Source organism: Poecilia formosa, unplaced genomic scaffold (genome assembly GCF_000485575.1).
Source record: "Poecilia formosa unplaced genomic scaffold, Poecilia_formosa-5.1.2 Scaffold45, whole genome shotgun sequence".
In the NCBI taxonomy this organism is placed as follows: domain Eukaryota; kingdom Metazoa; phylum Chordata; class Actinopteri; order Cyprinodontiformes; family Poeciliidae; genus Poecilia; species Poecilia formosa.
Window position 1 is genome coordinate 628,944 of NW_006799984.1, and position 27,902 is coordinate 656,845.

General features: G+C 39.3%; 1 protein-coding gene and 1 non-coding gene across 9 annotated transcripts; one reads left to right on the forward strand and one right to left on the reverse strand.

The window, feature by feature from the left end:
• On the forward strand, window positions 1-27,800 carry LOC103137958 (ATP-dependent 6-phosphofructokinase, platelet type-like). Of its 8 annotated transcripts, none has more exons than XM_016671495.1 (23): window positions 1-258; window positions 7,277-7,350; window positions 8,541-8,618; window positions 9,878-10,067; window positions 10,147-10,312; window positions 10,393-10,437; window positions 10,660-10,768; window positions 12,761-12,856; window positions 13,382-13,474; window positions 13,561-13,686; window positions 13,866-13,930; window positions 14,040-14,109; window positions 14,321-14,362; window positions 15,435-15,581; window positions 17,708-17,778; window positions 17,987-18,074; window positions 21,199-21,351; window positions 22,670-22,834; window positions 23,992-24,053; window positions 25,371-25,482; window positions 25,619-25,718; window positions 25,837-25,942; window positions 26,864-27,800. In XM_016671495.1, the coding sequence occupies exons 1-23, from the start codon at window positions 150-152 to the stop codon at window positions 27,018-27,020; spliced, it is 2,424 nt and encodes an 807-aa protein (XP_016526981.1). In that variant the 5' UTR covers window positions 1-149; the 3' UTR covers window positions 27,021-27,800. The 8 variants fall into 8 exon arrangements, with proteins under 8 accessions (XP_016526981.1, XP_007552047.1, XP_016526980.1 ...); XM_016671494.1 differs by lacking the exons at window positions 12,761-12,856; window positions 21,199-21,351 and adding exons at window positions 12,382-12,477; window positions 19,481-19,633 and having other exon boundaries at window positions 2-258; window positions 26,864-27,797; XM_016671496.1 differs by lacking the exon at window positions 14,321-14,362 and adding an exon at window positions 19,481-19,633 and having other exon boundaries at window positions 2-258; window positions 26,864-27,797.
• Window positions 9,431-9,516, reverse strand: trnar-ucu (transfer RNA arginine (anticodon UCU)). Its single transcript is given in 2 exon segments — window positions 9,431-9,466; window positions 9,480-9,516. It is a non-coding gene; the product is annotated as a tRNA-Arg (tRNA).
• Window positions 27,801-27,902: the final 102 nt, after the last annotated feature.

Sequence of the window (27,902 nt, forward strand, 5' to 3'; positions counted from 1 at the left end):
GGAGGAGGGGGGCGGTACCCGCTGCGGCCCTTCAACTGCCTCCCTCTCTTCTGCCACAGATACCCCCAGTGCTACCCTCCGGTGGGCTTTCTGAGGAGTTCAGCTAAACTTCACCGACAGCCGCGCAGAGACCCCGGGCAGACCGAGAGATGGCCGGAGCGACGGGACCGAAGCGGCAGGACACCCGGAAATTTTTTGAGAATCTTTCTGGAGCTGGGAAATGCATCGCCGTGCTGACCAGCGGCGGAGATGCTCAAGGTAACAGAGTCAAGTTGGACTGTAAGAGGGAGCTGGAGTCAGGATCAGCGCGGGATCAGAGAGCTGAATCTAACCCGCTCCTAAAGCAGCCTGTCAGGGCACTTTCTGTCTAAACCGACTGGAAACATTAAAGTATAAGAGCTTAATAATTTATCCGTAATTTATGTTGATTTTAGTCTATCAGTTGTTTGTTTTTAATTTGAGAAACACTCCAGACAGGCATTTGTCCGATAAAGGATGTATCTGGCTAAGCTTCCCAAATTGCGCATTGCCAGGGCAGCAGGAACAGCGTGTGCTTTGATATCAGCGCGTCACGACAAGTGAAGGAGAAAGGAGTTCCTCCTAATAAATTTTCATATTTTACATATCAAATATTTTTTCTGCTAGGGATTTAAGTGTGTGCTCCTGAATCCTCCGGACTGTTACGCAACAGTCTGCGCTCGCCCCCCGGTGTCTCTGCTTTCTGCGGGGATGCTGCAGCATTCTTTGCAGAGGGAAATGCTACAAGTTTTAATAAACGCGCTGGATGTGTTTCTGGCAGACAGCAGAAACACCTCGTGACTCAAGGCTCGTGCATACATGCAGAAGCGGGTTCAGTGTCAACAGGTGACTGATTACGTCGTAGCTCTTTAATGCGAGGAGTTCTAAATTTGCAACGTCACCTGCGCCATGCGTGTATGCACAGATGGCGCAGGCCCGCGCGCGCATCCCCCAGGGGGCTTGGTGTTACCACCGAACCTGATCGGCATGTCAGAGCCTTAATTATCTGCTATTTCCACAAGTCGGTGCAGCAGTTCCAGTTCCAGTAACGCAACCCCACATGACAGGATTTAACTGCACTCCAACTTACTTCTGAAGATTTTTATGTAGATTTTTTGGGTTATGTACTTAGAATATGTATTAGTCATATATATTTCTTATGGATATAAAAATTTTCAAAGTGCCCCTCATTTCATTTACCAGCTGTAAAATGTTGTGGTTTGAACTTCCTGTCAGCTGTTTTGTTTTTTTTTTGCCTCAGAAATAATTCCTCCCGCATCACGGAAGCTGAGTCACGACTGAACCAACATCAATTTATGTGAATTAAACAATCTACATCCGGCGCAGCTTTTCAGATTAAAACAGCCCAGTGTCGCTGTTAGAGGTTGCCTATTTATTTAGAAAGGGTTTGGAATCTACTTCCGGTGACCTTCAGTGACTTAACGTCTACTGTCACTGAAGGTCAAACAGGCTACGTGAGGAGCCGCGAGTATTACAGAGATGATGGTGTGATGGAGAGACTGAATTCTGAATCTGTAGAGCAAAAATAACGTTAATAATACCTAAAAAAGTTGCTTTTAAAGCAGTATAATAATGATTGCCATTAAAATTCAACTTTTGGATGATTTTTATGTAGTCAATGCTCTAACTGCGTCCCTGCAGCCTGCACAGAATGCACCTTTAACCTCATTAGAGTGTGATTACTGATCGGCTCTCCATATGCATAGAACGTGTTGTACTTTGCCATGTAGAACACATACATGCACCAGTTAAACCAGTGCTATTGTTGGCTGTTACACAACACTGTGTGCCTATAGGCTGCTGTGAGAGTGGAGGGATATGCTCTTTCTCAGTTGTCAGAGCCCCTGCTGTGCATCCTGGACAGTCTTTGTATTTAGGACAGGCTCCTTGTGGCAGCAGCTGAGATTTAATTATAACTGCACCTTTAAAACTGGGCAGCCAGTGTGAAAGTGATGCAGTCAGACTCATTGAGCTCATCTGGGAGCACTGATGTCTGTGTGCATCTGAAGCCCTGAGCAAATACTACTGGAGAGGTAGTGTTTGTAGTCTAGATGTTACTGTATAAAAGCCCTCCATGCACAAGCTTTCTGCATGATTATAATCCATCTAAATCAAATATCATGGGACACTGTATGCTTCGGGGCAGACATCATTAAGATGTAAGGGATGTTGTTTGGCCTGGACTCCCTTATTATTCTCTGTGGGTTTTTATCCTGGTAAAAATAAGATTAAATAAATAGAAAAAAAGATCTTAGGACTTGCAGTTACGTAAACCAAGGTTAAAGAAGTCACACAGGGCTTCTGAAGCATGTGGATAGAGAAATAGACTCACAAAGTCCGCTTTTTTGTGCCATCTGAAAACTTATAAGCTTCAAAAGACTTGAAACTGAAGAGGAAGTTTACTTTCCAGCAGCTTAGTTAAAACAAATGGCCAGAGAATTAAACAATTTAGATCAAAACATGATCATGTGACCTGTATTCAATTGTGAATCTGATTTGAATCTATATCAAATAAAAAAAGAAAATTAATATATTTTATATACATCTTCATAAAATGCCTCAAAAAGCCTTGAGAAGGGTTATTTCTGATGTATCTGAATAATTGTAGTTAAATAAACATGTTAATCATGTATTCTTTTAAAACGCTCTGCATCTTGTGGTTTGAAGTCTGGTTTTGTGGCTGAGTTTACAGCAGCTGCTGTATCCGCTGTGTCACGGCTCAGTCAGCTTCAGGTGTGTCAGGTTTTCACCAGGACGTGTTGATGACTGATGATGGGAGGTGATAACCTCACTGCATTTTCACGATTTGTTAGATTTTCCATCTGTCTCACAAAAACACACAAACACACACTCACTGCAGATAGATAAACCTAAGACTTTCCTGCTCATTTTTATCTATTTGTGGTATTGATTTCTAAAACTCTTTAGGTTTGCTTTCAAATTCAAACACATTTGAGATGTTTGCATCGACTCCTGGTTGCCAATCAGCACTCAGTCCTGATTAGTATGCAGCTAAATGCCTGAACACACAGCCGCCCTGTGCATGGTGGAACATTATTTACAACCTGGATGGAATCAAATGGACTAAACTGACATTGACCAACTAAAGTGTAACATTCAGTGTATCTTTAACTTAAAGATTTAAACCAAATCTAACTGAAAAGTTATGCTATGCTTGATTTTTATTTTTTACACTTTAATTTATAGAGATTCTGCAAAAATCAGACTGTGCATTTAAACTGACATTAAATCACAAACAAGTGACTCCATTTTCTAAGTAGGGAACTTCTGAAGGTGCTTGTATTGTTCCTGTTGTACATAAAAGAAATAATTGGTGGCTAATCCCTAACATACTGGAATTAAACTAATCTGTTACATTTGGAAACTAGTTAAAATGCAAGATTATGTGATAACTGTTCTCTCCATCCACTGTTTCACATTTTTAATCAGTCACTGCTTCTTTAAGGTGCCTTCTGGTTGTTTTTGTGCTTCAATGCTGCAGACTGCATGTTGGTCAACTAAAGTTTATTTATTGGTCGTCCTTAATGGAAAGTAACTGGACCTGGTTTAAACTGATGAACTGGTCTGTCGTCATTCAACTGGCAGGAAGCTGGGATTTCCTGCTGCTGCTGCTCTGCTTCTATTAACACAGTTCACTGTAAAACATTGTGCAGCTTCTTTTACATATAGTTTGTTTTGAATTCAATAATTTTAAAATTGATGGTCTCATACTGCTCATCTTGCTTCAGCAAATTTCAGATTGCATGTAAAACAGCATCCATACGTTTCTGTGTCAGTGACTGAGGTAAACGGTGAAATTACGCACACTGATTAATTCTAGTGCTGTGGGATTCGGCTTGGGACCCTCTTCTCTCTGCCAAGTTTAGTGAATGAGCTCTTGTGATGATGCTTTTGGGCAGAGTAAAGAATGAGGCCACCATCCGATGAGTAGTCACATCCCACACACAGTGCGGACCAGAGCCAGAGAAGGGATGGGCTGTGAGAGCCGGTGTGTGTTGTGTTTACAAATCAACTGAATACCAAAGTATCCAGAATGTCACCATGAGCCTGGCTGGAAATAAAAAAAAACTCCAGTAGAAAAAGAATCAGTTTCTATTGAACCTTTTTTCTCATTATACTGGAGAATACATCGTTTTTACATAACTTACAAATGACTTGTGTTTATAATTTCATTTATTAGGTTTGAGCTCAAAGTGTTGAATGTAACTAATTTAGATATCATTATTATTAGTAGTAGTATTATCCACACAAAATTAAATCAGATTAAAGCAGGAGGAGGTCAAATTTAATTTGGTCAGCTGCACAACTTCTTCATACAGGTTAATGAGTTATAAACCGCTAAAAGGTTAATATAAATATTACATTCAGAGAAAAACGTATCGAACAGAAAACCTGCCTGGCTTCTCTGAAAACAAACTGTAGGTGTTTCTTTTTCTTTTTTCGCTTCACCTCATCATGTGTTTATTTTGTGTTGCTGTTCTTCCCAAAATCTTTAAATCTCTGCTCATCCTCAGCTTAACCAAAGTACTCCCATCCTTTAGAGCACTTTCTTGAAAACTTGAACCAGGTGTTTTATTCACCATGTTTGTTTTTATATCACTGCTTATGTAAAATATTGTAATGAACTTTGCAGATGTACTTAGAACAAATACCCCTGAAGAGTTCACATACAGCGGTTTGATGAAAAGATAAAGAAAGTTAAAAAAAAGACAGAGAAAATAAAACCTGTTTGCTGACTAAAATTATTAATGAGTAGCCTGTTAATATGCCCTCACAGCTTTTCAATCATATTTAAGCCAGAAGACTTCTTGTAGCTATATTCTTGCCTTTTGTATTTCCAATATAAATTTTTTACATTGAAAAATATTTAAACAAAAAAACAAGAACTTCACATTCAGTAACCCTGTAGGAACCAAACCCAAAATAAAATGCAAAATAATTAATGCAAGTGACTCTACGCAAAAAACTGCAACAATTTTGCTTTTTCAAATAAACTAAAACTGAAAAGGCAGTAGGATGAAAAACATGGCATGGACGTAGACCAGATGGTGAACCAAAGGAAGCTGGGTATGAGCATACAGGAAGTGATGGATTAACAAGACGTGTGTGACAGTTAGCAAACAATGACCAGGTGTCAAAGGTCAGAGGTTATTCGAGGAATATGCTTCACAAAATGAAACAGGAAGAAAAGCTATCGAGAAAAGACAATGCAGAAAACTCAAACCAAGAAACACCAACAGGGGTCACATAGATGCTTAGAATATAGGCAGAGAACATAATTTAAACCAAGAAGTAAAAAAAAATAGTTTTTTGTTATGAATAATTGCATTATGTGTTACAAGTCAAAACAGTGTAATACCAAACAAAAACATTCAGGCCACCAGGAAATATATGTTTGGCTGCAGGAAGTCTGTTCTTGTGCACTGAGATAAATGTCATAGGGTTCTATGGGGAATGCTCTGTGCAGCTGAGCATTGTGTATGAACAACATGCCCTGCAGTCACTTCACCACAGAATACTGCAGGGTCAAAGGATCACAGCAACATTTAGCAGCAGCACAGGAAATACTCCACTGGACTACAGAGCATAGGGCCATGAGAATAATGATGATTTTTAACATCTTACTTTTACTCACTGAATAAACACCCTTAAATTAAACACTGTAAATTGTACAACTCCATTAAAAAATGCTTTTTAATCTTTGCAAAACAGTTTATGTTGCACCTTTCCAGTCATAATGACCAACAAAAACTGTTTGCACCAGACACACATTCACCCAACAGATACCAATGCGCAGATTGGTAGGAAACTCAGGGCTAAAAGCCTGAGTTGCTTTTAACACAAATCTATATGTGGCAAGAGAAAGCTGGAATCAAACCCACAACCTTTGGATTGCAAGACTCGTCACCTTCGTCTCTGAGTCTGAGGAACAATGAAAACCTAAAATCCTGCCTTTAATCCACATTTACCTCAGAAAACGACCATCTATCAACTGACACATAAACAAGCTGGTGTGTTCTGATCAACCTGTTAATGTAAATCAGCAGCAGCTCTGTGGTCCCAGACTTACTCTGAGATTTAAAGCCTGCCTCATGTCTAATTGCACTAAGTGCTCTGACAGGCTTTTTTCTGACTTGGCACAGCGTCCTCTGGGCTCTCCGGCTCTCCGGCTCGCTCTCTGTCTCAGCTTCACTCCGTTTTGACCTCCTTTCCTCCAGCCTTCATCTTGCTCCTCCCTGTTTATGCTGCTGGTTTCAGCTTATTTAAAGAGCAGGACACTGAGGTCAGTCGGTAGATAGGTAACCGAGGCCATGAAGGTGTCAGATTTACACTACATGGTCATTATGGTGACAGGATTGACATTATGAAAATCTGTAAAAGTTAATTTAAAATGAATACAAGTGTTGTAGCTGAAATTCATTAAACTTTTCCTTTTTTGGCAGTTTTTCATGCAGTGCCTTCAGCTTTTTCACATTTTGTCACAATACAACTGAGTGTGTACCAGAGATTTTATGAGGTAGATCAAAAGAATTAACACATAGTTGTGGGGAACAAATAAATCATCCCATTAAAACTGAGAAAAACACTAAATAGATTAAAAATGAAGTTAGAGATCAGCTTTTAAAATAATCTTCTAAGCTTGAAACACCTCACAGGTTACTGTTCAATCCAGCATGTGAAAAAAGTAGAATACAAAAGGAGATCTACAAACCTAAACTTGACAAGTCATGGAAAGAGTTAATCAGGGAAGGAACCAAAGAGCACATGGTAACGCTGGAGGAGCTGCAGAGATGCACAGCTCAGGTGGAAAATCTGTCAGCCTTGCATCTGTAGATCTGGACTTCTTGGTCGTGTGTCAGTGTGAAGTTTTATCAGAGAGAACCTCAGTGAGGCTTGTTGTTGTAGAATGTTGTAAAAATAGATTCAGAGGTGTGAAGTTCTTAGAGTTATGGAGTTATGGGACTTTATTTATGCAGTGTGTTTTAACCAAAGTGCTATTTAAGAACTTTTAGCTCTTGAATATAAACAAGTCAATATGTTAAGTACCTTTCGGATACAGTCTCTCTTGGTTGTTTTGGGAAAAATAAGCATGAGACGTGATTCATTTGTGACAGATGAGCTTACTGTTTATCATATAGCACCAATTTTATGTCTGTAGCAATAATCAACTTTCTGAAAATGCTTGAAAAGCCTCTGATTTTCTCTGTGTTCCCAGGCATGAATGGAGCCGTCCGGGCTGTGGTCCGAATGGGGACTTATGTGGGAGCCAAAGTCTACTTCATTCACGAGGTGAGAATGACTCAGAGTCCAGACATGACGATGGAGAGTCTGCAGTATCTGCCACTCTCAGCTACACACTAAGTCTGTGCTGACAGCTCCTCTGTACTGGACTATCACTGGGAATCAGGGACCAGCATGAGTCAAGCTGACTTCTCCAGTCTGGCCTGAAAACATTTTAAACGTAACATTACATTTTATTCCTGAGCACTAATTCGCTTTTATTTTAGTTTTTATACACTAAAACGTGATACAAAATAATTCACATATAACTGAGCTGTACTGGGGAACATTAATGTAAGTAATTAAAACTAAACATTTACAGTTAATATTTCACATCAGGCTCATAAATATGATGATTTAAATGGCACAAGCAACAACAAATGAATAAAATGTAAAACATTTTATTAAAGTAGATCTTAGATTTTAGAAGTGGTTTGTTGTTACGCTCTTAAATTCAGATGTTTATTCCGTTGAAACAAATAACTAAATAATATTTTCCCTCCTTTGAATGAAAAACTCTTAAACTTCTATCTTTAAGTGGTGTTTTTAAGTATCTTTCAGTCTATATTCTATTTTTTTGGCTATAGGGTCACCAGAAAGGCATCTGATCCCTCTATAAGATTTGCATATGTTTATAACCCACAGTCAGCCTGACAGCTGTGAGCCTTTGCATATATACATTATGTTTTATGAAGCTTGCATGTTATTCAGCTCCATCTTCTAATGTGTTAAATTTGATGACAGAGCAGTTGACAATACATGAATTACTTTTTTATCACAATTAATTACAGACAATATTAGATTCCTTCCTGTATAAAAAGGATTCTGATTCATGTATTTATATCCAGCCATTTTCAAAGTGTGTTTACGTGTATTATGTTGTATAACCTTTAAAACAATGATGGTTCCAGGGGAAGAATTAAATTGCTTTTGTGCAGCTTTTACTTAACTTCAGCTAAACTGTCCGGTTAGTCTGGGTTAACCGCGTGAAACATAAAGCATACATTAAACTGCAGGTATTTGTGTGGAAGCAGATTACTACAGGAAAACTGAATTAACAATAATCCAGTTGTCTGACTGTTTTAGAACAAAGCAGTTTTTAATCTTTAAATTCTTACTGCTGCTTATTGCTTTCAAATTTGGATTTTTGAAATAAGAAGTGACTGATTTCTTGCCTTGCTGTTGGTTTTTCATCTCAGGGGTACCAGGGGATGGTAGACGGTGGAGACTACATCAAAGAGGCGACGTGGGAAAGTGTCTCCAGCGTTCTGCAAGTGGTCAGCACAACCTGCAGCTTAAGTTTCTGCTACACGCTCTTCATGTCCCCTTATTCTGCTGTAAATCATGGTGCTCTCAAGTGCCATGAACTGTGGTATAAATGTTATTTGCATGAAAAAGCAGGCTGTGGTTGTGGACCTTATTATCTGGAGGAAAAGTCTTTGAAAGCTTCACATTGTGTGTCTGAACTATAACTTCATACTGGGAATTTTGTGTGAATTTTATATTCTAAAATCTTCCAGTGAACATCCAGCAGTAGATGAATAAATACAATTAAATATTTCCAAAATGCACACAGAAATTGTTAGTCTTAATTAAATGTTTAAATTGCCTATTAGGCAAATATTTCTGAAATAGTCTTGCTTAAATACTGTAATAAATGTTTTTTTAGTAAGTCTCTGATCATACAAAGTTTATTTTTCCTGTAAACATCTGGATCTAAAATCGCAACTGACTTTGCTTTTCAAGTCTTTGAAATAGAAAAACATGACTTATCCAGTCACACCAGCAGATATCTGAAATTCTTCAAAGAATATGTAAAGTTTGTCTTTTCATAGCTGCTTGTAAATGGTCAAACCATTGTAATTTGACAGAATATGAGGGAAATGGAGCAGAGTAGATTTTAATAACATATTTGTGTCTTTAAGGAGTATCATCCGGTTAGTGGATACTTTTTAAATATTGGAAATACTTAGTATTCTTCCACCAAGAGGCTTTTGGCTCTGCGTAGTTTCTTTGGGAGTTGACTTTGCTATCGTTTATCTTCACTATTAAGGATTTAAAGGAGGATATCTTTCCTTCTGATAAAATTTGACTCTGGTGGGACTCGAACCCACAACCTTTGAATAACCTCAACCATCTAGAAGTCCAATGCGCTATCCGTTGCGCCACAGAGCCTTTTCCCCTGAGTCTGTTTCCAATTTTTTTCTTTGTTAGTTGAGTTTCCTACTGTGCATCTTCAACATAAGTTGTCTAATTTTGAATGACTTTCCTTTTTTATAAATGTAAAAAGCATTTATAAAAAAAAAAGCAAGCAGTGACTCTGGTGGGACTCGAACCCATTAATTAATTAATAATTGTAAACATCCCATATATTGCAAAATGTTTCACATCCTAAAGAAATGCATACTAGACGTTGCCAAACTCTGCAAATGCAAAGAATCACAGTTGTCCAGAAACTTAATGTTTCAGTGTCATAAATGTGTCACAACTATTGAATTATATTTAGAGTAATTGCTATGATTGCCTCTGTCTCTAGGGTGGCACTGTCATTGGCAGTGCCAGGTGTAAAGAGTTTCGCTCCCATGAGGGCAGACTAAAAGCCGCTCACAACCTGGTTCAGCGGGGCATCACCTACCTGTGTGTGATCGGTGGGGACGGCAGCTTGACCGGAGCCAACCTGTTCAGAGAAGAGTGGAGCGGCCTTTTGAATGAACTCATAGAGCAAGGTGATTGTTCACCTTAAAGTCTGAATTTCTGTGTTTCAGCTTTACATACTGTAACTCTTTGTCCTTTCTTTTTGTGCAGGGCTCATAGATGAAGAGGCAGCCAGAAGTCATTCTCAGCTTCACATTGTCGGGATGGTTGGCTCTATTGACAATGACTTTTGTGGCACCGACATGACCATCGGCACCGACTCAGCCTTGCATCGGATCATTGAGGTGGTGGATGCTATCATGACTACGGCTCAGAGGTGAGTATGGTTGCAAAAAGACCAGAAGATATGAGTAACTCCTTAAACTGATAGAACCGTTTCTTTTCTTTGTTTTCCAGTCACCAGAGGACATTTGTGCTGGAAGTCATGGGTCGACACTGCGGGTAAATTAATTAAAGATGCATCACATTACTGAAAAAGATACAAAATGCAAATTCTTAAAAACATGTTGCAAGTTTTGGAAGCTTATCTTTTTCTTTATAAAGGTTGTTCTAAGACATATGATGTTATGGTGCCAATTTGGCTGCCTATGTTTTCAATAAATGCATTTCAGGCCAAAGTCCAATTTACATCAAAATAATATGGATGTCTATGTGTGTGTTTAGATACCTTGCGTTAGTCAGTGCCCTCGCATGTGGAGCAGATTGGGTTTTCATTCCAGAGATGCCTCCTGAAGACGGCTGGGAAGACAACATGTGTCAGAAACTGTCTGAGGTAACCTGTGTGCTTCATCTTTTAAAAGGCCAATCATCTTAGAAGATGTTTTCATTACAAATGCATAGAAGTCTTCTTCATCACCACTCTTTGGGGCACACAGTCAGTCAGCTCTAGGACAATGAATGGCATTGTTCTGTTAATCATAATAGTTTACTGATGAAATTATAAGATGATGTCTTTCTCAAACGCAATCAGTTCAGTTGGTCATTTTGTGGTCTGTACCACATTCACAGTTGAAACTATTTACATAGTGTTTATAAAAAACAAAACTTCCTTAAAGTTAAAAGTTTACATACACTAAGAGAGCCAATATGATGAAGTCCTGGTTTTGTACGATTCTGGTTAATTCATAGCTTTTAAAGAACAATGAGGTGAACTTGCAGATGTATTTAAAGGTAACGCCTAAAGCATTCTGCTCTGCTGTGTGATATCATGGAAAAATCATTCCAGACGTCAAGATGAGAATTTTGGAAAGTCTGTCTGAGTGAGGGAGTTTAGATTTTACAAGATCTCACAGGCGTCAAGGCTAATAAACAAGCAATAATGATCATAAATTCAAGCTTTATAGTTCCCTGAGGAATGTGAGCTAAATGAAGGCTGTGTGAGATCATTGTTTGGAATAAGAAGTCAGTCCTCTGTCCTATCATTAAGAATGTCCTCATGTCTTAGAAAGCTCAGTAAAACTGCTGCTATAGTGAGATTCAAACACACAACCTGTGAATATACAGTATATTACAGGTCATTAAGATGTTCTTGACTGTACCACAGAGTATTTTAGTCACTTTAATGCAAACAGTACATCACCCACTGGTCAGTGATTCAAACAGGTGTACGGTCTTGGCAGTCACATCGATATCTGTGTCAAATAATGAAGGATAGCTAAAGCAAATCAATGGCAGTTGTGCTTATGAAGCCATCAGTCAGAAAGCTGCACTAACCATAAACTCCAAAGAAAAATGGACAACAACTCAAAGTCCAAGCTGATGTTTGCTCCCAGCTTCTCCACTCAGCTGCCCATGAAAAACTAGAATATTGCTAAGCTCCTGTTTCTGTGGTCTGGAGCAATTGTTTTACTGCAGACTGTCAAACAAAAGTCCCACAATATGTAAAAAAATATTTTATGAACAAAATTAACCATCATAATGAAAATACAGAGGATTTAGTTGCTTATAAACATGTCTAATACATTTCATATCAACTTGAGCTAGTCGCATTAGAGTTCACATTGTTCAGTCCAGTTTTAGGTAGAATATTAGTCACTTTACGAAGACAGTTGTAATCGGATCAAAATCATTTTTGAGAATATATTTTCATTTCAGGAATCAGTCACTGCACTAAACATAGACAAGAGAGCAATTAAATCCAACCTTGGCTAGAAATGAAAAAGCAGGTCAACTCTGAGACAGCATAGTTTCAAGAAGATATCATGAAATATTTTTAATCAATAATTTTTCACTGTAACATCTGTTGTCACAGGAATAAATGCACAACCTTTTTAACCCCAACCAAAGCACTTGTAAATTAAAACTGTGCGGTTTGAACACAGAGTTCCAGGCATTATGCTGTCATTACTGTCCAACGTACTTCATTGTGCTTTTGCTGTTGTCTAGAGTCGATCTCGAGGTTCCAGGTTGAATATTATCATAGTTGCTGAAGGAGCCACTGACAGACAAGGACAACACATTACCTCTGATTTAGTGAAGAAAGTGAGTAAAGCTCAGTCTCAGACTGATGCAGAGGAGAACCAACAGCTGGAACACTAAGTGGAAACGGATGGTTCTCGAGAAGTTTTCATAAATAATTTCAGTTTGGTTGAGATTCTTGCCACGCTGACAGGAATGTGGCAAAGTACAGATGGCAACTGGCAACAAGTCGAAGTTTCCTCCCGTTTTGTTCTGAGATCATCCTCCACCGTTCGATCCAGCTTGTGGCACTGCAAAACGTTTTCTGTCATGTTTTCAAATACTTGTGCTTTTTATATTTCTCTAGAACCGTGCTGATAAGAAAAGGCTGAACATTATTATTGTAGCTGAGGGTGCCATTGATTGCCACAACAAGGCAATAACCCCTGATTATATCAAGGACGTAAGTATGGTCGCGAAGCTTCGTCGTCTGGTGGATGCTCCAGTCCTCCCCCATAAGCATGAGTTTTTTCTTCTCTTCACGGTGTTGGTTTCCTCACGACGGAAACACTTATCGCCTTTTATGCTTCACATGTGGTCATTTCTAAAAAATAAAAAATGCACAATTTAATTTTCCTTTTTTTTTGTTCCGTTTTCGCATCATTTTTTGTTTCAGCCCTATTTCGTTCTGGAAAGTTGACCTTGCATGTCCGTTATTTGGCACACACCAACATGACAGGAGATGTTTTGCATGATTTCTCCTCTGTTACTTTTGTGTGATTTGTCCTACCTGTTTTTTTTTAAGTCTGTTTCATTTCAAGAAGCGATAAAGTCTTCCAAATACCAAGCTAATAGGAGGCACTATTGTTTCAATGGGAACCTTGAGTTAATGTTTATATTATAATATACATCTATAGACATTATAGCAGGATATATTCATTTTAAAAGCAATTCCATTACTTCTGTTAATATATGATGTCTGTCAAAGCTGGTAGTGAGCCGCCTGGGTTTTGACACCAGGGTCACCATCCTGGGCCACGTGCAGAGAGGTGGGACTCCATCTGCCTTTGACAGGATTTTGGTAAATCATCATGAATCAATTACAATTCCATTTGTTTCACTTTCATGGAGATGGATTGGTAAACCCCTGCTGAAATGAATCCCCAGGCCAGTCGGATGGGCGTGGAGGCAGTGTTGGCGTTACTGGAGGCGTCCACAGACACACCTGCCTGTGTGGTGTCTCTAGTTGGCAACCAGGCTGTTCGACTACCGCTTATGGAGTGTGTTCAGATGGTAAGACGGTTTGTTCGTGTTGACCAGAGGTATGGTGAAAGTTATTTTCTGAAACTAACCCCAGGTGCTTTTACTCACCATGTATCAGTAGTTACCAGGAGACGTGCTCAAAAAGAAGACCAGCTACATGCTGAATGCTTTTGTTTTTCAGTAAAGCAGCTGTTCTGTTTTGCCATCAGACCCAAGAGGTGCAGAAGGCCATGGATGAGAAGAAATTTGATGAGGCGGTCAGACTGCGCGGCAGGTAGGACAGAGACAAAACTCATGAAATGTGCAAATAAGCCATCTGCTAAGAAATTGTAAAGCAATCATCTGTGTTATCTAAAAAGTTTAACTCTGTTTTCAATGTGCAGGAGCTTTGAAAATAATCTGAGCACCTACAGACTGCTTGCTTCTCAAACTGCTCGCTCTGATCTCCAAAATGTAAGAGCCACTGCAAACAAACACCACAAAAAACATGAAGAATACAAACAAACCAGAAATCCATTCTTTTAATTTCTTCGATGCATCTTTTCCAACAGCTGCTCTGAGATTTGTACGTTAGCATAAGGTACCGCCTGGTCAGGTGCATCCTGGGTGCTGCGGTCTTTTTGTGACATTAACAGAGTCTCTGTTTTTCTGTGACTGACTTGAGGGAGAGGAAGAGAAGGAGGCAGGGGATGAAGAGCAATCTCATGTATGTGATGGGTCAGCTTCTGCAGCTTCTGCAGGTGTAGTTTGCACCATTAGTTTTAGGCAAATTAGCTCCTTATCAAGCTGTCAGCTTCTAATTACCATTTCAAATAAATCCCTTTAAATTAATATTTTCATTTTGTCATGGTAACAGAGTGCCACAAAAGGGTCAGTGCTCCCCACCAGTTGCTCTGTCCATCTTTTCTTATTTGTTCATGGCTCTGCTTTGTTGTAGAATTGCATTGATTATGAAGCATAAGACACACAGGTAATGACTCCTATGCTTCACATAAGTATAAAAAAATAAGCTTTGAGTCTGGAGAGAAAGATGCTGGCAACATTACGCATAACTCAAAATTATGTTAGAGTTTTTAAGTGCATAACATACATTTGTTTTTCTGAGCTTAGCTTAAGCTGAATTAAAGGGACGACTGACAACACTTATCTATATGAATTTGATAATGTACCTTAAAAATTTCAGATGAAAATGTAAAATGATTCTGAAAATATGACTTTTTTCTAAGTCACTTTAATGTTCCAATGTTAATATCAGAGTCAGAAATTTGACAGTTTTTGAGAAAGTTTTATTTCACACTCAGGAGTTACTTATTAGACAATTTTCAGTCAAATTGAAGTTTTGGTTTCTTTATGAGCAGAAGTTTTGAAATGTTTTCTTTTTGAGGTTCTGACATGTTGAACGTCTTGTTGGTCCTTAGTGCTCAGCAGATTCTTAAAGCTGATGGCTGCTGATGTTTTCTGTGGTTGTCATGAGAAAACAAAAGTTGCTGCTTCTCTGCATTTCTAGAAGCATGTGGCTTCTTGCATGCAAGGTTCTCATTGCAAGAACTATTTCATTTCCTCAAACACTTTTAATGCTGAGGTTTACATATGCTATGTTCAAGCACTAAATGTGAAATTCACGCATTTGGTGTGACTAAAAGATATGGCAATGCTTGGTGTTAGAGCATACGGCCTTAGCATATGCAGAGTAGCCGGATTCTGCTTCATCTCCTGCATATTTAGCACCTTTCAGGGTTACGTGTCTGTGTGAAGAATCTGCCCTCCATTATCCTCAGAGCTCCTTTAACGTGGCGGTGATGAATGTCGGCGCGCCGGCCGCCGGTATGAATGCCGCCGTGCGTTCTGCCGTCAGGGTGGGAATCACAGAAGGCCACAAAATGTTTGCTGTCAACGACGGCTTTGAGGGCTTCTACAAAGGACAGGTGAGTCACCACAAACAAACAAAATAATAAAAAAATATACAACTTTTTTCTTTGTCCAATTAAGTATAAAAATTGTACAGACATAAATAGGCTGCCAAACTCAAAGGATGCATCAGTATTTTATTAATAGACAAACCGCTGAGCAAAATATGAATCCTCAAACTGTTCTTTGGTCATAAAACTACAGTTTGTTCACATTAAAACTGACTTCCAGCCTCCTCCAAACTACTGCAGCACATTGTTTCAGAGTAACTGAAGGTTAGCTAGAATAAGCTTTCTCTATTTTCATAAGAGATAAAACTATTACAACAAAGGCTTTTAACGGAGCCTTCCTTCTGTTAAAAATCATCAAACCACCACTTGTTTAAGGAAATACATGAGTTACTTTCAGAATGGAAGAAAGCATTTTTTTTCTGAAAATATAATTTGACTAAGAAATCATTCTCATGACTTGAATTACATCTGGAAAACAAATCATGCGTTATAACTGATAATATTAAATCTTTTTCTCCCACATTAGAAACTTCCACATGGAACAGTTTTTAGCTTCTGTTCTCTTCAGTTTCATTGCTGTTTATAGATGAGTTTCCTATAATCAGCTTCAGGCGTACGGTGACGGTGCAGTTGTTTACGCCACAGGTAAAACTTTTGACAGTTCTGCAGACAGACTGTTTTGAGAAAGTATCGGCATATCTAGATGAGTCACACTGGGTCTAAATGTAAGAAAACAGGAGAAAAATCAAGAATGTGTTTGAATACACTTTGATGTTCTCCTGCTCTGTTCCTACCTGCTGGGATCAGTGGTGCTTATTTAACACCATGAGTGGATATGTTACTTTTCTGTGGCATCATTCATTTAATAGTTTGAATCTGATCATTTTTAAGGATGATGAAAAATAATTCCCTACCCTCTGATACTGTAGTTGGTTGTTAGATCAGCTAATCTAACAGTAAGTGTTACATCTACATTCAATTATTATTGATTCTTTGTTCCAACATTTGCATCACATGTGAAGAGTTTCATGCTCATTACTTTGAATGTTTTTATGTCTCCAAAAGTCTGTGACAGCCTGGATGGTTAAACTGCTTGTATGATGTTAACGGCATTGTAAGGTGATGTAATGATCATTTTCTATGGAATACCCAGAGTGCTGAAATGAGAGGCAGATGTGATAAGGTTAGTTTACCATAGCATGCAGGCAATAAGTTCTTTATTACAACTGAATAAAAGTTACCTTGTGTCATAAAAAGAAACAAGACAGTAGTTAATTTTAGTATCCTGCTTGATATGAGAGCTTTAAAATTCAGTCTGCATGCAGCCTTGCCAGGCGTCCTGGTAAACGGACTCGGCTGAGCCCAGATGCAGGACATGAATGCCCCGTCACTGACCGCCTCCTCTCAGCCCTAATGACCACAGTGACAACAGCAGCAGCGTCCTGTAAACAGTTCTGCTTACTGTAAGCCAATTACAGAACCTTCCCCAGCAGCGATTCCATTCATGCAAAGAACCGGTCTGCAGCATGCTCTGCTGAGGGCTGGCACACACTCGCTTGTACACACACACGGATACACACACGGATACACACATACGTGTGTTTGGATGTTCCAGCAGAGCCGTGCTGACCTGTGGGAAGCGATTACTCTCCGAGGTGAGTGGTCACAGAGGAAGATTAGACATGATTGAGACGTGAAGCAGTGATCCCCGAGTAAAAGCTCCTCTAAATAGGACACAGACTGCGGGGAAGAGCAGCTTGTTTGGTAAAACTCTGCTTGCACTCATGCAATATGAAAAGAGTAAAGGGGAAAAAATGAGCCACTCTCTTTGCTTTGCAATATAAAAATAGCAATAAAACATTAATCTTTTCATAATCATATTGGTAAATGTTGCTTTAGCTTACTAATATTTATCCTTTATGTCACATAACAAATCTAAATAAATATGTATCACTTGAGTTTGTTGCTTTGAAACAGCAAATATCTGTCAGCACACCTCATGAACAGCTTCAACACGTCGTCTGTCTGTTAACAGGGAATCAAGATGTAATCATGAAACAGGAATTTCTCTCTGTATTTCCTCTGCAGTCGTGTAGAAGAACCTCGGCAGCTTTTTGTTTTATTGTTCTCAGATCAAGGAGATCAAATGGGGAGATGTTGGAGGCTGGACCGGCCAGGGAGGATCTCTGCTGGGGACAAAACGGTGGGAACAAAAACATCCAAACACGAAGTTTGTAACATCTTCAGTATGAAGAAGACATAGCAAACAAAATGATTTGATAATATTTTATTTATCCCTTTCAGTTTCTTTTGCTGCATCTTTGATCATTTTATAGTTGGGAATGAGTGACGTCTTATTTCCTATAAAACAAAGTCCTAAATAAAGCAGATTGTCTCTGTTCCCCGTTAAGAACTCTTCCAGCAAAACATCTGGATGAAATTGCCGAGCAGATGAGGATCCATAACATCACTGCTTTACTTGTTATAGGAGGATTTGAGGTATGTTGCTTTTTTACTTATTAGACAAAGTTATATTTTCTATTAAAACTTCAGTTTTTATTTTAATATTTTTAAATATAAAAGTATTGCTAAGCTTTTAGAATTTCATTCTGTTGTTTTATGCTCTGTTATGATTGTTCAGTTATTGATTTTGCTCATTTTATTCATTGTAACCTGATTCCACTGCTGCTGTCCTGTGTTTTACAGTGGATCTTAAAGTGTACCCATCCCTGCTAAACTGACAGGCATTTCCACAGATTTGTTTGTTTTTCTTTTACTTTATTTATTTCTGTAATGTGATATGTGTCACATTAAGCTGATTTTGAAAGCCTGGCATTTTAAACGGTGTTTGTACACTGTTCAGATCCACTGATGACCTGTTCTTTATTTTCAAGTCTCTTTGAGTTGTTTGCTCTCACTAGCTGTCTCTATTTAACATCTCAGCTAGTAAAAAACATGTCTTGACTTCTTAACTTTTTAAACATAACACTAATTGATATATAAGGAATTGTTTCAGGCTTTACTTTTAACACAGGACTGTGCAAAGTATTGAAATGACATGAAGTCATTTTCAGAAATCTGGTGCCCTGGAAGCAACTTCTAAAGAAATTAGGTTTGGTTTAAAACTTTTGCACAGTACTGTATGTGTATTATTTATTGGCAAAGCTGCAACACCTGTTGTGCACAGCACTGGCTGCAGTGCCAACTTATTGCTCCAATAATCACAGTTATTTATTGATTCCATGAGATAATGGATAAACTGTTTCCAGGTGTCCCTGACAGATCAGTGCAGCTTTGCCGATAAAAGAAAAGCTAAATTTTTTTCATCTTTGTATCTTTTTTGTGCAACAAGCAACATCAGCTTCCTGTGCATGTCTGGTGCCTGCAGTGACTGGCTCGGCTCTCTCCCTTTGGCTTCTCCCTCCACTGCGCTTGTCTGCTGAACTTTGTTTTTCCCAAGAATGCCTGTAATTTTCCCACCACATCTCTCCCATCAGCAGCCCCCCGTCCCACATCATACTCCCTCCCTCCCTGTTGGGAGACAAACCACATTCATCATGAGTTTTGTCTCCCCACTCAATTTTCACATCACAGGTCAGATCAAAAGGTTACAGCATGTTTGGAAAAGTTATTAAAATCTTTCTTAGCGTTCCCTTCTTTTAAACTGTACAGACTTTTGTAACCAAAGAAGAAGAATTTAATGTTAAACCAAACAGCTAAGCTAACGACTCTCTTCCTTTGGATCTTATTGCTATTGCAGCTTCTTCCTGGACTTTTTCTTACCTAAAAGCTTTTCTATATCCTGGTTCTCATTCTGCTACGTTAATATCTCAGCATTACGCCTCACTTCTCCACCATTCATCTCCTGATCCCAACCAATAAGATGCTGGCTCTCCACGCTGCAGGCATACGTTGGATTACTGGAACTCTCCTCGGCACGGGACAAACACCCCGAGTTCTGCGTGCCCATGGTTATGATCCCCGCCACAGTCTCCAATAACATACCTGGTTCAGATCTCAGCATTGGCTCAGACACAGCTCTGAATGCCATTACTGACGTAAGTGTGGCTGACTTTGAGCGCATGCGAGTGTCTGTGGATGTGTCAGTCAAACGCCGTCCAGTCGATCAGAGTTTGAGACTCTTCTGACTTCCAGCTCGCTTCCAAGAATCAACAAACAGGAAGTGACAATTGAAGTCTTCTTCTTATTATTAATAGAGATCTAGTATTGGAGAAAACTCATGCAACTGAATGATATGGCTTTCTTTGAGACATATTGAGTTAATTTTACAAAGTTAGATCAGTGTATTTAGACAATAAAGTGATGAAATATATCAAATTAACAGGTAGAAAAAAAACATTTTTGGAATGGTTGTCAAACAAGCGAAGCAGTAGAACTGGGCTTAAGTCAGATACCAGATTTAGGTTTAATTATCTCCTGGAGTGAGTCAGTCAGTTATGGGGTTGCTGGTATTTGATTCAGTGTAAAAAAAAAACACATTTTTGGACCTAAAAATGTGTCCATTTTTGGTCCATTTTCCCAGCATTAACAATCCAATTCAGTCCAAATGAAGCTCACATCAATCCATTTCATTGGTAGTTTGTGAGCTGATGTTGAATCTTCTTCAGCTATCACAGGTTCTTCTTTTAAGGTCTTTTAAGCTTGACCTTTAGCCTTTAGCTGCTTAACCTTGGCTGACCTTGTAGGAAAAATCTAAATACACCTGCTCTCACATAGAAAAAGTAATTAAATAACAGTGATGGATACATATAGCACAGCAGATATAAATAAAAAATAGACGTCACACAGTCTGTAGTTCTCTCAACACACCTGATGAGTTTAATTCTCCCTAAATGGAGCTGATGAGCTGGAAACATGTCTCTGCTGTTGGTTGTTGGAGGTGAGTTGGTCTGCAGAGGTAAGTCAGAGCATGCAGTGACGTGTTGCATGTCTGCACCTCGGTCGTTGTGGTCTTGGTGTGTTGTGTCAGTGCAGTTTGCTGTTTGTGTGCTGATAAACACTCAGTAAGTGGCCAGCGCTCCGACTTATTTCTCCTCCAAACGACACAGATTGTAAGTTTCCTCTGAAAGGCTCATTAAAGTCAAACCTGCTGACTTTGTTTCAAGACTCATTGCTAGATGGACATAAATGGAGGCAGGTCCTCTGCAGTCCCACCTCGGCCTTTATCTGTGTGTGTCAACACCGTGACTTGTCACTGCGATGACCTCACCCTGCGCCCTGCTCTGTCCCCTCTCAGCCAATGAGAAGCCAAAGTCCCATCCCTGACGTCCTGGAGAGAGCCAGCTAAGCAGCCCACCCATTACAGAGCTGAATGTTCACGGCTCCAGTTAAAGTAAAGCGGCTGCCCTGTTCATGTATCCTTCATTTTCTACTGCTTTCTAAGTCACCGCTCCCTTCTAGCTAGTATAAAACATGAAACTGCTTTTAGCACGGCATGTTTTGTAGACAAAACAGAGTTGAGTTGAAACCCAACACATTTCGATAGAAAAGAAGGATACAGGATGAGGGAGCCCAGGGCACCATAATCAGTTGGTAAAGACACGTAGAGCTGTAAGTTCCCCCCCTAGTGGTCTAACTGCATATTACGGGCCACCACCATCAGGCCTTTGAGTCCCTGCTGGAGCTGTACGAGGCCCGGGCCAACTACAAGGAGTTTTGCATTCCCATGTGCATTCTGCCTGCCACCATTAGTAACAATGTGCCGGGCACTGACCACAGTCTGGGAGCCGACACGTCGCTCAACGCCATTGTGGAGGTAAGGCCCAAAAACAGAAACACAACCAATGAGTGATGAGTCCAGAAAAACGAATGAGAAGACAGTATATTAATGAGCTGAATTTTTACTGGAAGATGACATCAGATCCTCTGTAAAGAACGTAACAGTAACTGCTTGTTTTTTTAAGGATAGAGTTTGATGGTTTTCAGGGTTGTAATGCCCCAGAATAACCATGTACAGATTTAAAATCATAAACTTAAACGTTCTCACTTATTGGTGAGCCAATGAAAATATAGTTGCAAAGGATTTTTGATCATTGTTATCTAAACTACGTCTGAAAGTCTAGATCGGGAAAATCAGGCAAATGCTTCATTGTTGCATATTTTGGGGTATCTATTAGAACTTAAATAAAAATTATTGAGGTCTTCTTGTACAACCAACTTAAAAATACCTACAGGTTCAAGGCAATAAGAAAAATCCCAAATGAATCTGGTAACATGTCTGCTGAGCCCCTCAGCACCACTTCAGATATCAAAGGACAAACAGAAGCTTGTGAGTACGCTGCCTGCATGTTTAACTGAGTGTCTTCATAAGTTGTTTACTGCGTAGCTTACATATTAGTGCACATTAGTGCACTAATATGCACATATCTGCATGTTTTGATGGATTGAATTTTGCCAAAAGGAAGTTTCCATTGAAGTTATGGAGATAAATTGAATTCTGATTTGGTTGATTTCACTCGTCCAGTGAGATGCACAGCTTGACTTTGAATGTTTCTACACCTTCAGAGGTTAAAGACTGACTCCACTTAGAAGAATAACATGTTCCAGTGCTTCAACATAACAAGGCTGACTGGGATTATTTACCATTTAGGCTTGATTATTTCTTTTATTTCTTATTTCTAATTGATACAGATTATTTTCTGTCAGGAAATTAAAGAATATATTTGCCGCTTTAAGTAGTGAAGCTTTAGTGTCTAATTTTTATGCAAACACTTGAATATAAAGCTCATGATTTTAACATCACTGCAGCACCATATGAGGAGTCAGCCTGTGTATCTTTGTGACATTGATACCCTGCAGGGATTTTATCCTCTAAAGCAGAGCTGCTGCTGTTTTGTCATATTTTCTTGTCATAATTATGCCATTTATTATTTTATCCTCCAGTTTGAAGGTTTTCTGATTCCAAACGGATCATCAGTACATAATTCCATCATATGTTGTGTAGTATCTGACAGGATCCAGCTTGACTTGTCTCAGCTCTGCTTTTGAAATGTGTTCTCTGCAGCTGCATGCCCGAACAGAGACGGAAATGTTTAGATTTTTTTTTAAAACTGCGTAACTTCTGTGTGAATCAGACATGCGATCGCATCAAGCAGTCTGCCAGCGGCACCAAGCGGCGGGTCTTCATCATTGAGACGATGGGGGGCTACTGCGGCTACTTGGCCACGGTGGGCGGTCTGGCTGCAGGAGCCGACACCGTCTACATCTACGAGGAGCCGTTTGACATCCGTGACCTGCAGGTCAGATTCAAATACATTTTAATACAGCATAACAATTATGAACCTGCTGAGTAACTCGCACAGATGCTTTATGATAACTTGGTACATCAGACTTTAGTTCACATGCATCTTGCTTCTGCTGCAGTCAGGTTGTGTCAGGAATTTGCACGTGAGCCAGATTAAAGATATGCATACAAGGGACTTTATAAATAACCTCTGAGCTGCATCATTCATTCCATAGCAGCCAGATCTCTTTAGAGGATTAGAGACGGCAGGACTGTCAGTGTTTGCTGTTACTTTTACATTGTAAAAGTAACAGCTGGATGTTTGTTTTCTTTAACTTTACTGATAAGAATGTTAATAAATTGTACTTTTTTGTTTTCAAATTGTTTCTAATGTTTTACTAAGGGGTAGTGGAAGGTTTGAGGCATTTATTAAAAATTAAAGTTTCCATGAGAAGTTAAGAGTTTTTCACATTTAAGGTTTTGGTTAGATGATCAATACACTCTGTTATAAGCAGATAAGAAAACTGCTTTCAATCATATTGACTTTATATGTAGCAGACAACAGAACGGTGATGATAAAGAATAAATGGAGTAAAATTTGAAACATTGTCTAAAATAGACTAGCATAGACAGCAGCAACAACAAACACAGCGATGTGGAGGAGAAGAGTATGTGCAGGAGGAATGGCATGCAGAGCAAGATCTGAACATGCCATTCACTTCACATTTAAAACAACCACTCGTAAACAATGTGCTGTGCAAAACTACAATAACAATGGCCTATGAATGATTTCAATAAAGTGAGATAAGCATTAGGTATATTTTTTACAATTTGACAAAGTCCATAAATGTTAAACTTTAAATACTAAAACCATGTACTGATTTTTGGGAAATATTTAAACTTTAGAATATTCTTTCATGTGGAGAAGTGATTAAAATCTCACAGAAGAACCTTAATGGACTCTTGAACAAACATTTTCTCTCCTTATGCGTTCAGTTGCTAAAAAAGTGGTGGTGGTGCCCTCTGGTGGTGCTTGTGTTGCACTGCGCCTCTGTGTCGTGTGGAGAAAGCACACAGACACTGAGGAGTCTCAGAGTTGCAGCTGCTTGTCCAGGTTGGAGGCAGCAGGCGTCCTTCCCTCAGGTTCCCGTTAAGTCTTCCCTCTGTTTCCAGGCCAACGTCGAGCATCTGACGCAGAAAATGAAGACGAGCATCCAGAGAGGCTTGGTGCTCCGGTGAGTTTAATTCTTTTTGCGAAAGATTATTACGTTTTCAATTTGCTGGTGTCGGTCTAGCTTTAGTCAACACACAAAAGTCTAACGAATGAAAATGTTAAACTGCCATGAAAACGTTTCCATTGTTGAAAACTCTGTTATTATGTGATTTTCCAGCCTTTTAAACCTCAAAGTGACCCTTCAGGCTTCCTGTGATGTTGTGTGTTGCGGTTATTTTAGTCCACTGCAGTGTTTAAAATGCTCCCAGCAGGACGAAGCTCGGTGGAAATAGGACAAATGTAATATTTTGAACAGAGCGTAGGTGACATTGTGAGGCTGTGCTGAATGGTGCACCTGCATAATAATTTACTACAGTACACCAAAAACAGAACTGCAATGGATGGAGAGTAAAACACAATACACTGCAGTTTAATGAACCTAAAAACAGGATGAACTGATCTGGTTTAATACAAGAACAACTTCTATTGGAAAAAGTTTTAAACCACATCTAATCCCATCTAATCAACAGTTTTCTGAAATGGGTAACACTTTATTTGAAGGGGGGTGAATAAGACTGTCATGACACTGTCATAAACATGACATAACACATGTCATGAACATGAATAAGCCTTCATGAATATTTATGACTGTTGTCATAAAGCGTCATTCGGTAAATTATGACACTTTTAATACAAAGTTGACATTATTCAAAATGTCTTTGTTATGACAACTTGACATTAACCAAGAAATCATCACTGATATAAATTTGTTATAAAAGTATTACTGATTGCACTTTAAAAATCAGGTAACTTTATGTTATTAAAGGTAAAGTTTAAACAGTGTTCATGACAGGTGTTATGTCATGTTTACGACAGTGTCATGTCAGTCTTATTCAACCCCCTTCAAATAAAGTGTTACCCTGAAATGTTTTTCAAATGTTTTTTTCTTGGACTGTGGCTGCTTTTTAGCTGATATTAACTGAATAATTAGTAAGGCTATCTGCTCAGGTAGTGCTTCCTGTTTTAGTGTTTAGTTTGTGAGCCGTAGGTTTAACTTGCATTGCTTTGATAGCAATGTGAAAGCCATAGCTGTCTGTGTCTTTGGTGTGCAGAAATATTTCCTAACATCTGAAGTTATCTGTGTTGTAACAAGCAGAAAGCAAAACAGACTTTTTCAGCCACTTTGACCTTAAAAAGGATGTTGAGCCACAGATTTGCCTTCATGCCTGCACTCTTCTTAAATCATATACCTGAATATATCGTAATGTGGGGCATCTTCTTCACGTCAAGTATGTCGTCTTTTCCCTGTTTTCATTTTTGCCTCTGTTGCTTATTTTAGAAATGAGAACTGCAACGAAAACTTCACCACTGACTTCATCTACCAGCTGTACTCTGAAGAAGGCCGAGGCGTGTTCGACTGCAGGAAGAACATCCTGGGTCACATGCAGCAGGTCCGACTCATAAACTCTGGTCTAATGGTTTAATTATCCCTTGAATGTTGATTTTTTTTTTTAATGGTCAATTGAAGTATATCTTTTAAAGTATTCATAGTATTTTAAATATAAAATCTAATCTTCCCTTTAACAGGGCGGTGCTCCGTCTCCCTTCGACAGAAACTTTGGCACCAAGGTTGCAGCTAAAGCCATTCAGTGGATCACACAGACGCTCAAGGAGTCATACAAGGAAGGTGTGTCACACTACCTGCTTATGTGCTTAACACTGAGAAGGATTCATTACATATTAATGCTTTTTGGGAGATTTTCACTGTGTTATGTCTTGGCTGTTTACATTTTGCTTCCATGCAGGGAGAGTGTTCACCAACTCAGAGGACACCGCCTGCCTGCTGGGGATGCGCCGAAGGGCGATGGTCTTCCAACCTGTAGCTCAGCTCAGGGAAGAGACCGACTTTGTGTAAGATGGAGATTCTATTTTTACCCTTCCAGTCACGCTGTCCAAAGACCTACATCTACTTTAAAAGGAAAATATGTTTAGGATTAAAACAGAACTATTACATCCAGCACGAAACTATGCAACATATCTTGGAATGTGGTTGTTGATATGCACATAAAGTCGACTATAAAGCCTGAGTTTAGTGTCATTTAGATTGCAGGAGAATATTTTCCTGCTAAACATCTCTTCTATTAATCAATGTATTGATTTTGACCCTAATCCACAATGGGTCAAAATGGTCCAAACAGGTTAAGCTGGTTGGATTCCTGGTGTTCCTGTTTGGTATCATTGAGTGTTCAGAGGAGCCACTGCTACAACATTCACTACAGAACAAAAACTGAATTTATTTAAGTAGCATTCCTCCAGGATACTCAGTGCTCTGTGTGATCTTTACTGCTGGCTGACTGTGTGTGTTGGGGAATGCTGCAGCTCCATCACTGCTTCCATACACTGAACAAAAGGAGTTGGTGTCCCATATTTAGCCCCACAGCCGCTCTGCATGTCCTCCCAGTAATGTGCTGAAGGTGAGACCTGGCCAAAGTATTCAAACCCCTGAAACCTTCAATAATTTATCACCCGATTTGTTTTTTTATTTGGTTTGTGAAGGTCTCAGAGTTTTGCTAGACTCTTTCCCTCCAATCTGACAAAGTTTGAGGCGTAAAGCTGGAAGTGCAGTGCAAGATAAAGTATTTTGTTATGGAGGATGAATAGTTGATTTTAGGTTAAGGGGCTTTTCTTTGTAGAACATTTTGAAAACTGTATATCAGCATCGTCAATTTTAATGTAAGAAAGGGTCTTAATTTTTTTTTTGCAAGTTAGTTTTGTCTCAGGTTAAAAAAAATCCTCACATTCAGTTTCTTCTTTTGTTTTTTGTTTTTTTAGCCACCGGATCCCGAAGGAGCAGTGGTGGCTCAAGCTCCGTCCCCTGATGAAAATCCTGGCCAAGTACAAGACGAGTTACGACGTGTCCGACGCCGGCCAGCTGGAACACGTGACCCGGGTGCGGCCCAAAGAGAACGACGCCTCGGCCGCCATCTGAACCGCTGCCAGACGACGGCTTTACTCCCACAGGAAACCTGCTTCACATTTCAGTGGCAGCTGCTCACACTGATTGATTCCTGCATATATATAAGGAAAGATTATAAAGGATAAAGGTAAAATTTATAAAAGGATTTATTGTATCAGTATGGCACTTTTCAGAAGGAATGTTCAATTTTTTAGGTAAAATTTGCGGAGAGTCATTTTGGAAGAGTATTTATTTTAAGCAAGCTAACATCTAACAAAGCTTAGATAGCCAAAGTTATTCTACATAAATATATGCACTACTCATGATGTACTGTATTTAGGTTTTAGTGCCCCAAATGTAGCCATGTCTAATTATTGTTTTGTGTGAACACATCTCAGCCAGGGATGAAAATCTGATTAAATTTGGCTTTTATCACCTTCACCTGCACTTTGAGCTACACAGTCAATGTTACCACCCTAAAGCTGCTTTTAAAAAGGGAATCAATGTCTGGGGGATCAGCGCGCTCTCGAATGTCCACACGTCGACTGGAAAATGCTGTAACCCTGAAGGCTTCAGAGTGAGCAGGTGTGTGTACGGCCGGAAGCTAACTGTACGTGTGTGTCGTGTTGTTGCCTTAGCTGCTTGTATCCATCCTGGGCTTTCTGTGTTCGCACCTTTTAGTGGTTATTCATGCAGCCTGTTGCTGTGGCAAAGCAAGTATTTGGAGGATGTGTGGAACAGCCCTTTGGTAGTGTTAACGTGACGTGTGTCCTGTTACAGAGTGAATAAAGCTTTTATGGTGTGGAAATGCTGAATGTTTTGCTCATTTGGTAAATAATGGGAATGCGGATTAAAACATGTTTTTTTGTAGAGTTATTAGTCAGGAAACCAGATTAGAAAGTTAAAAGTTACAGT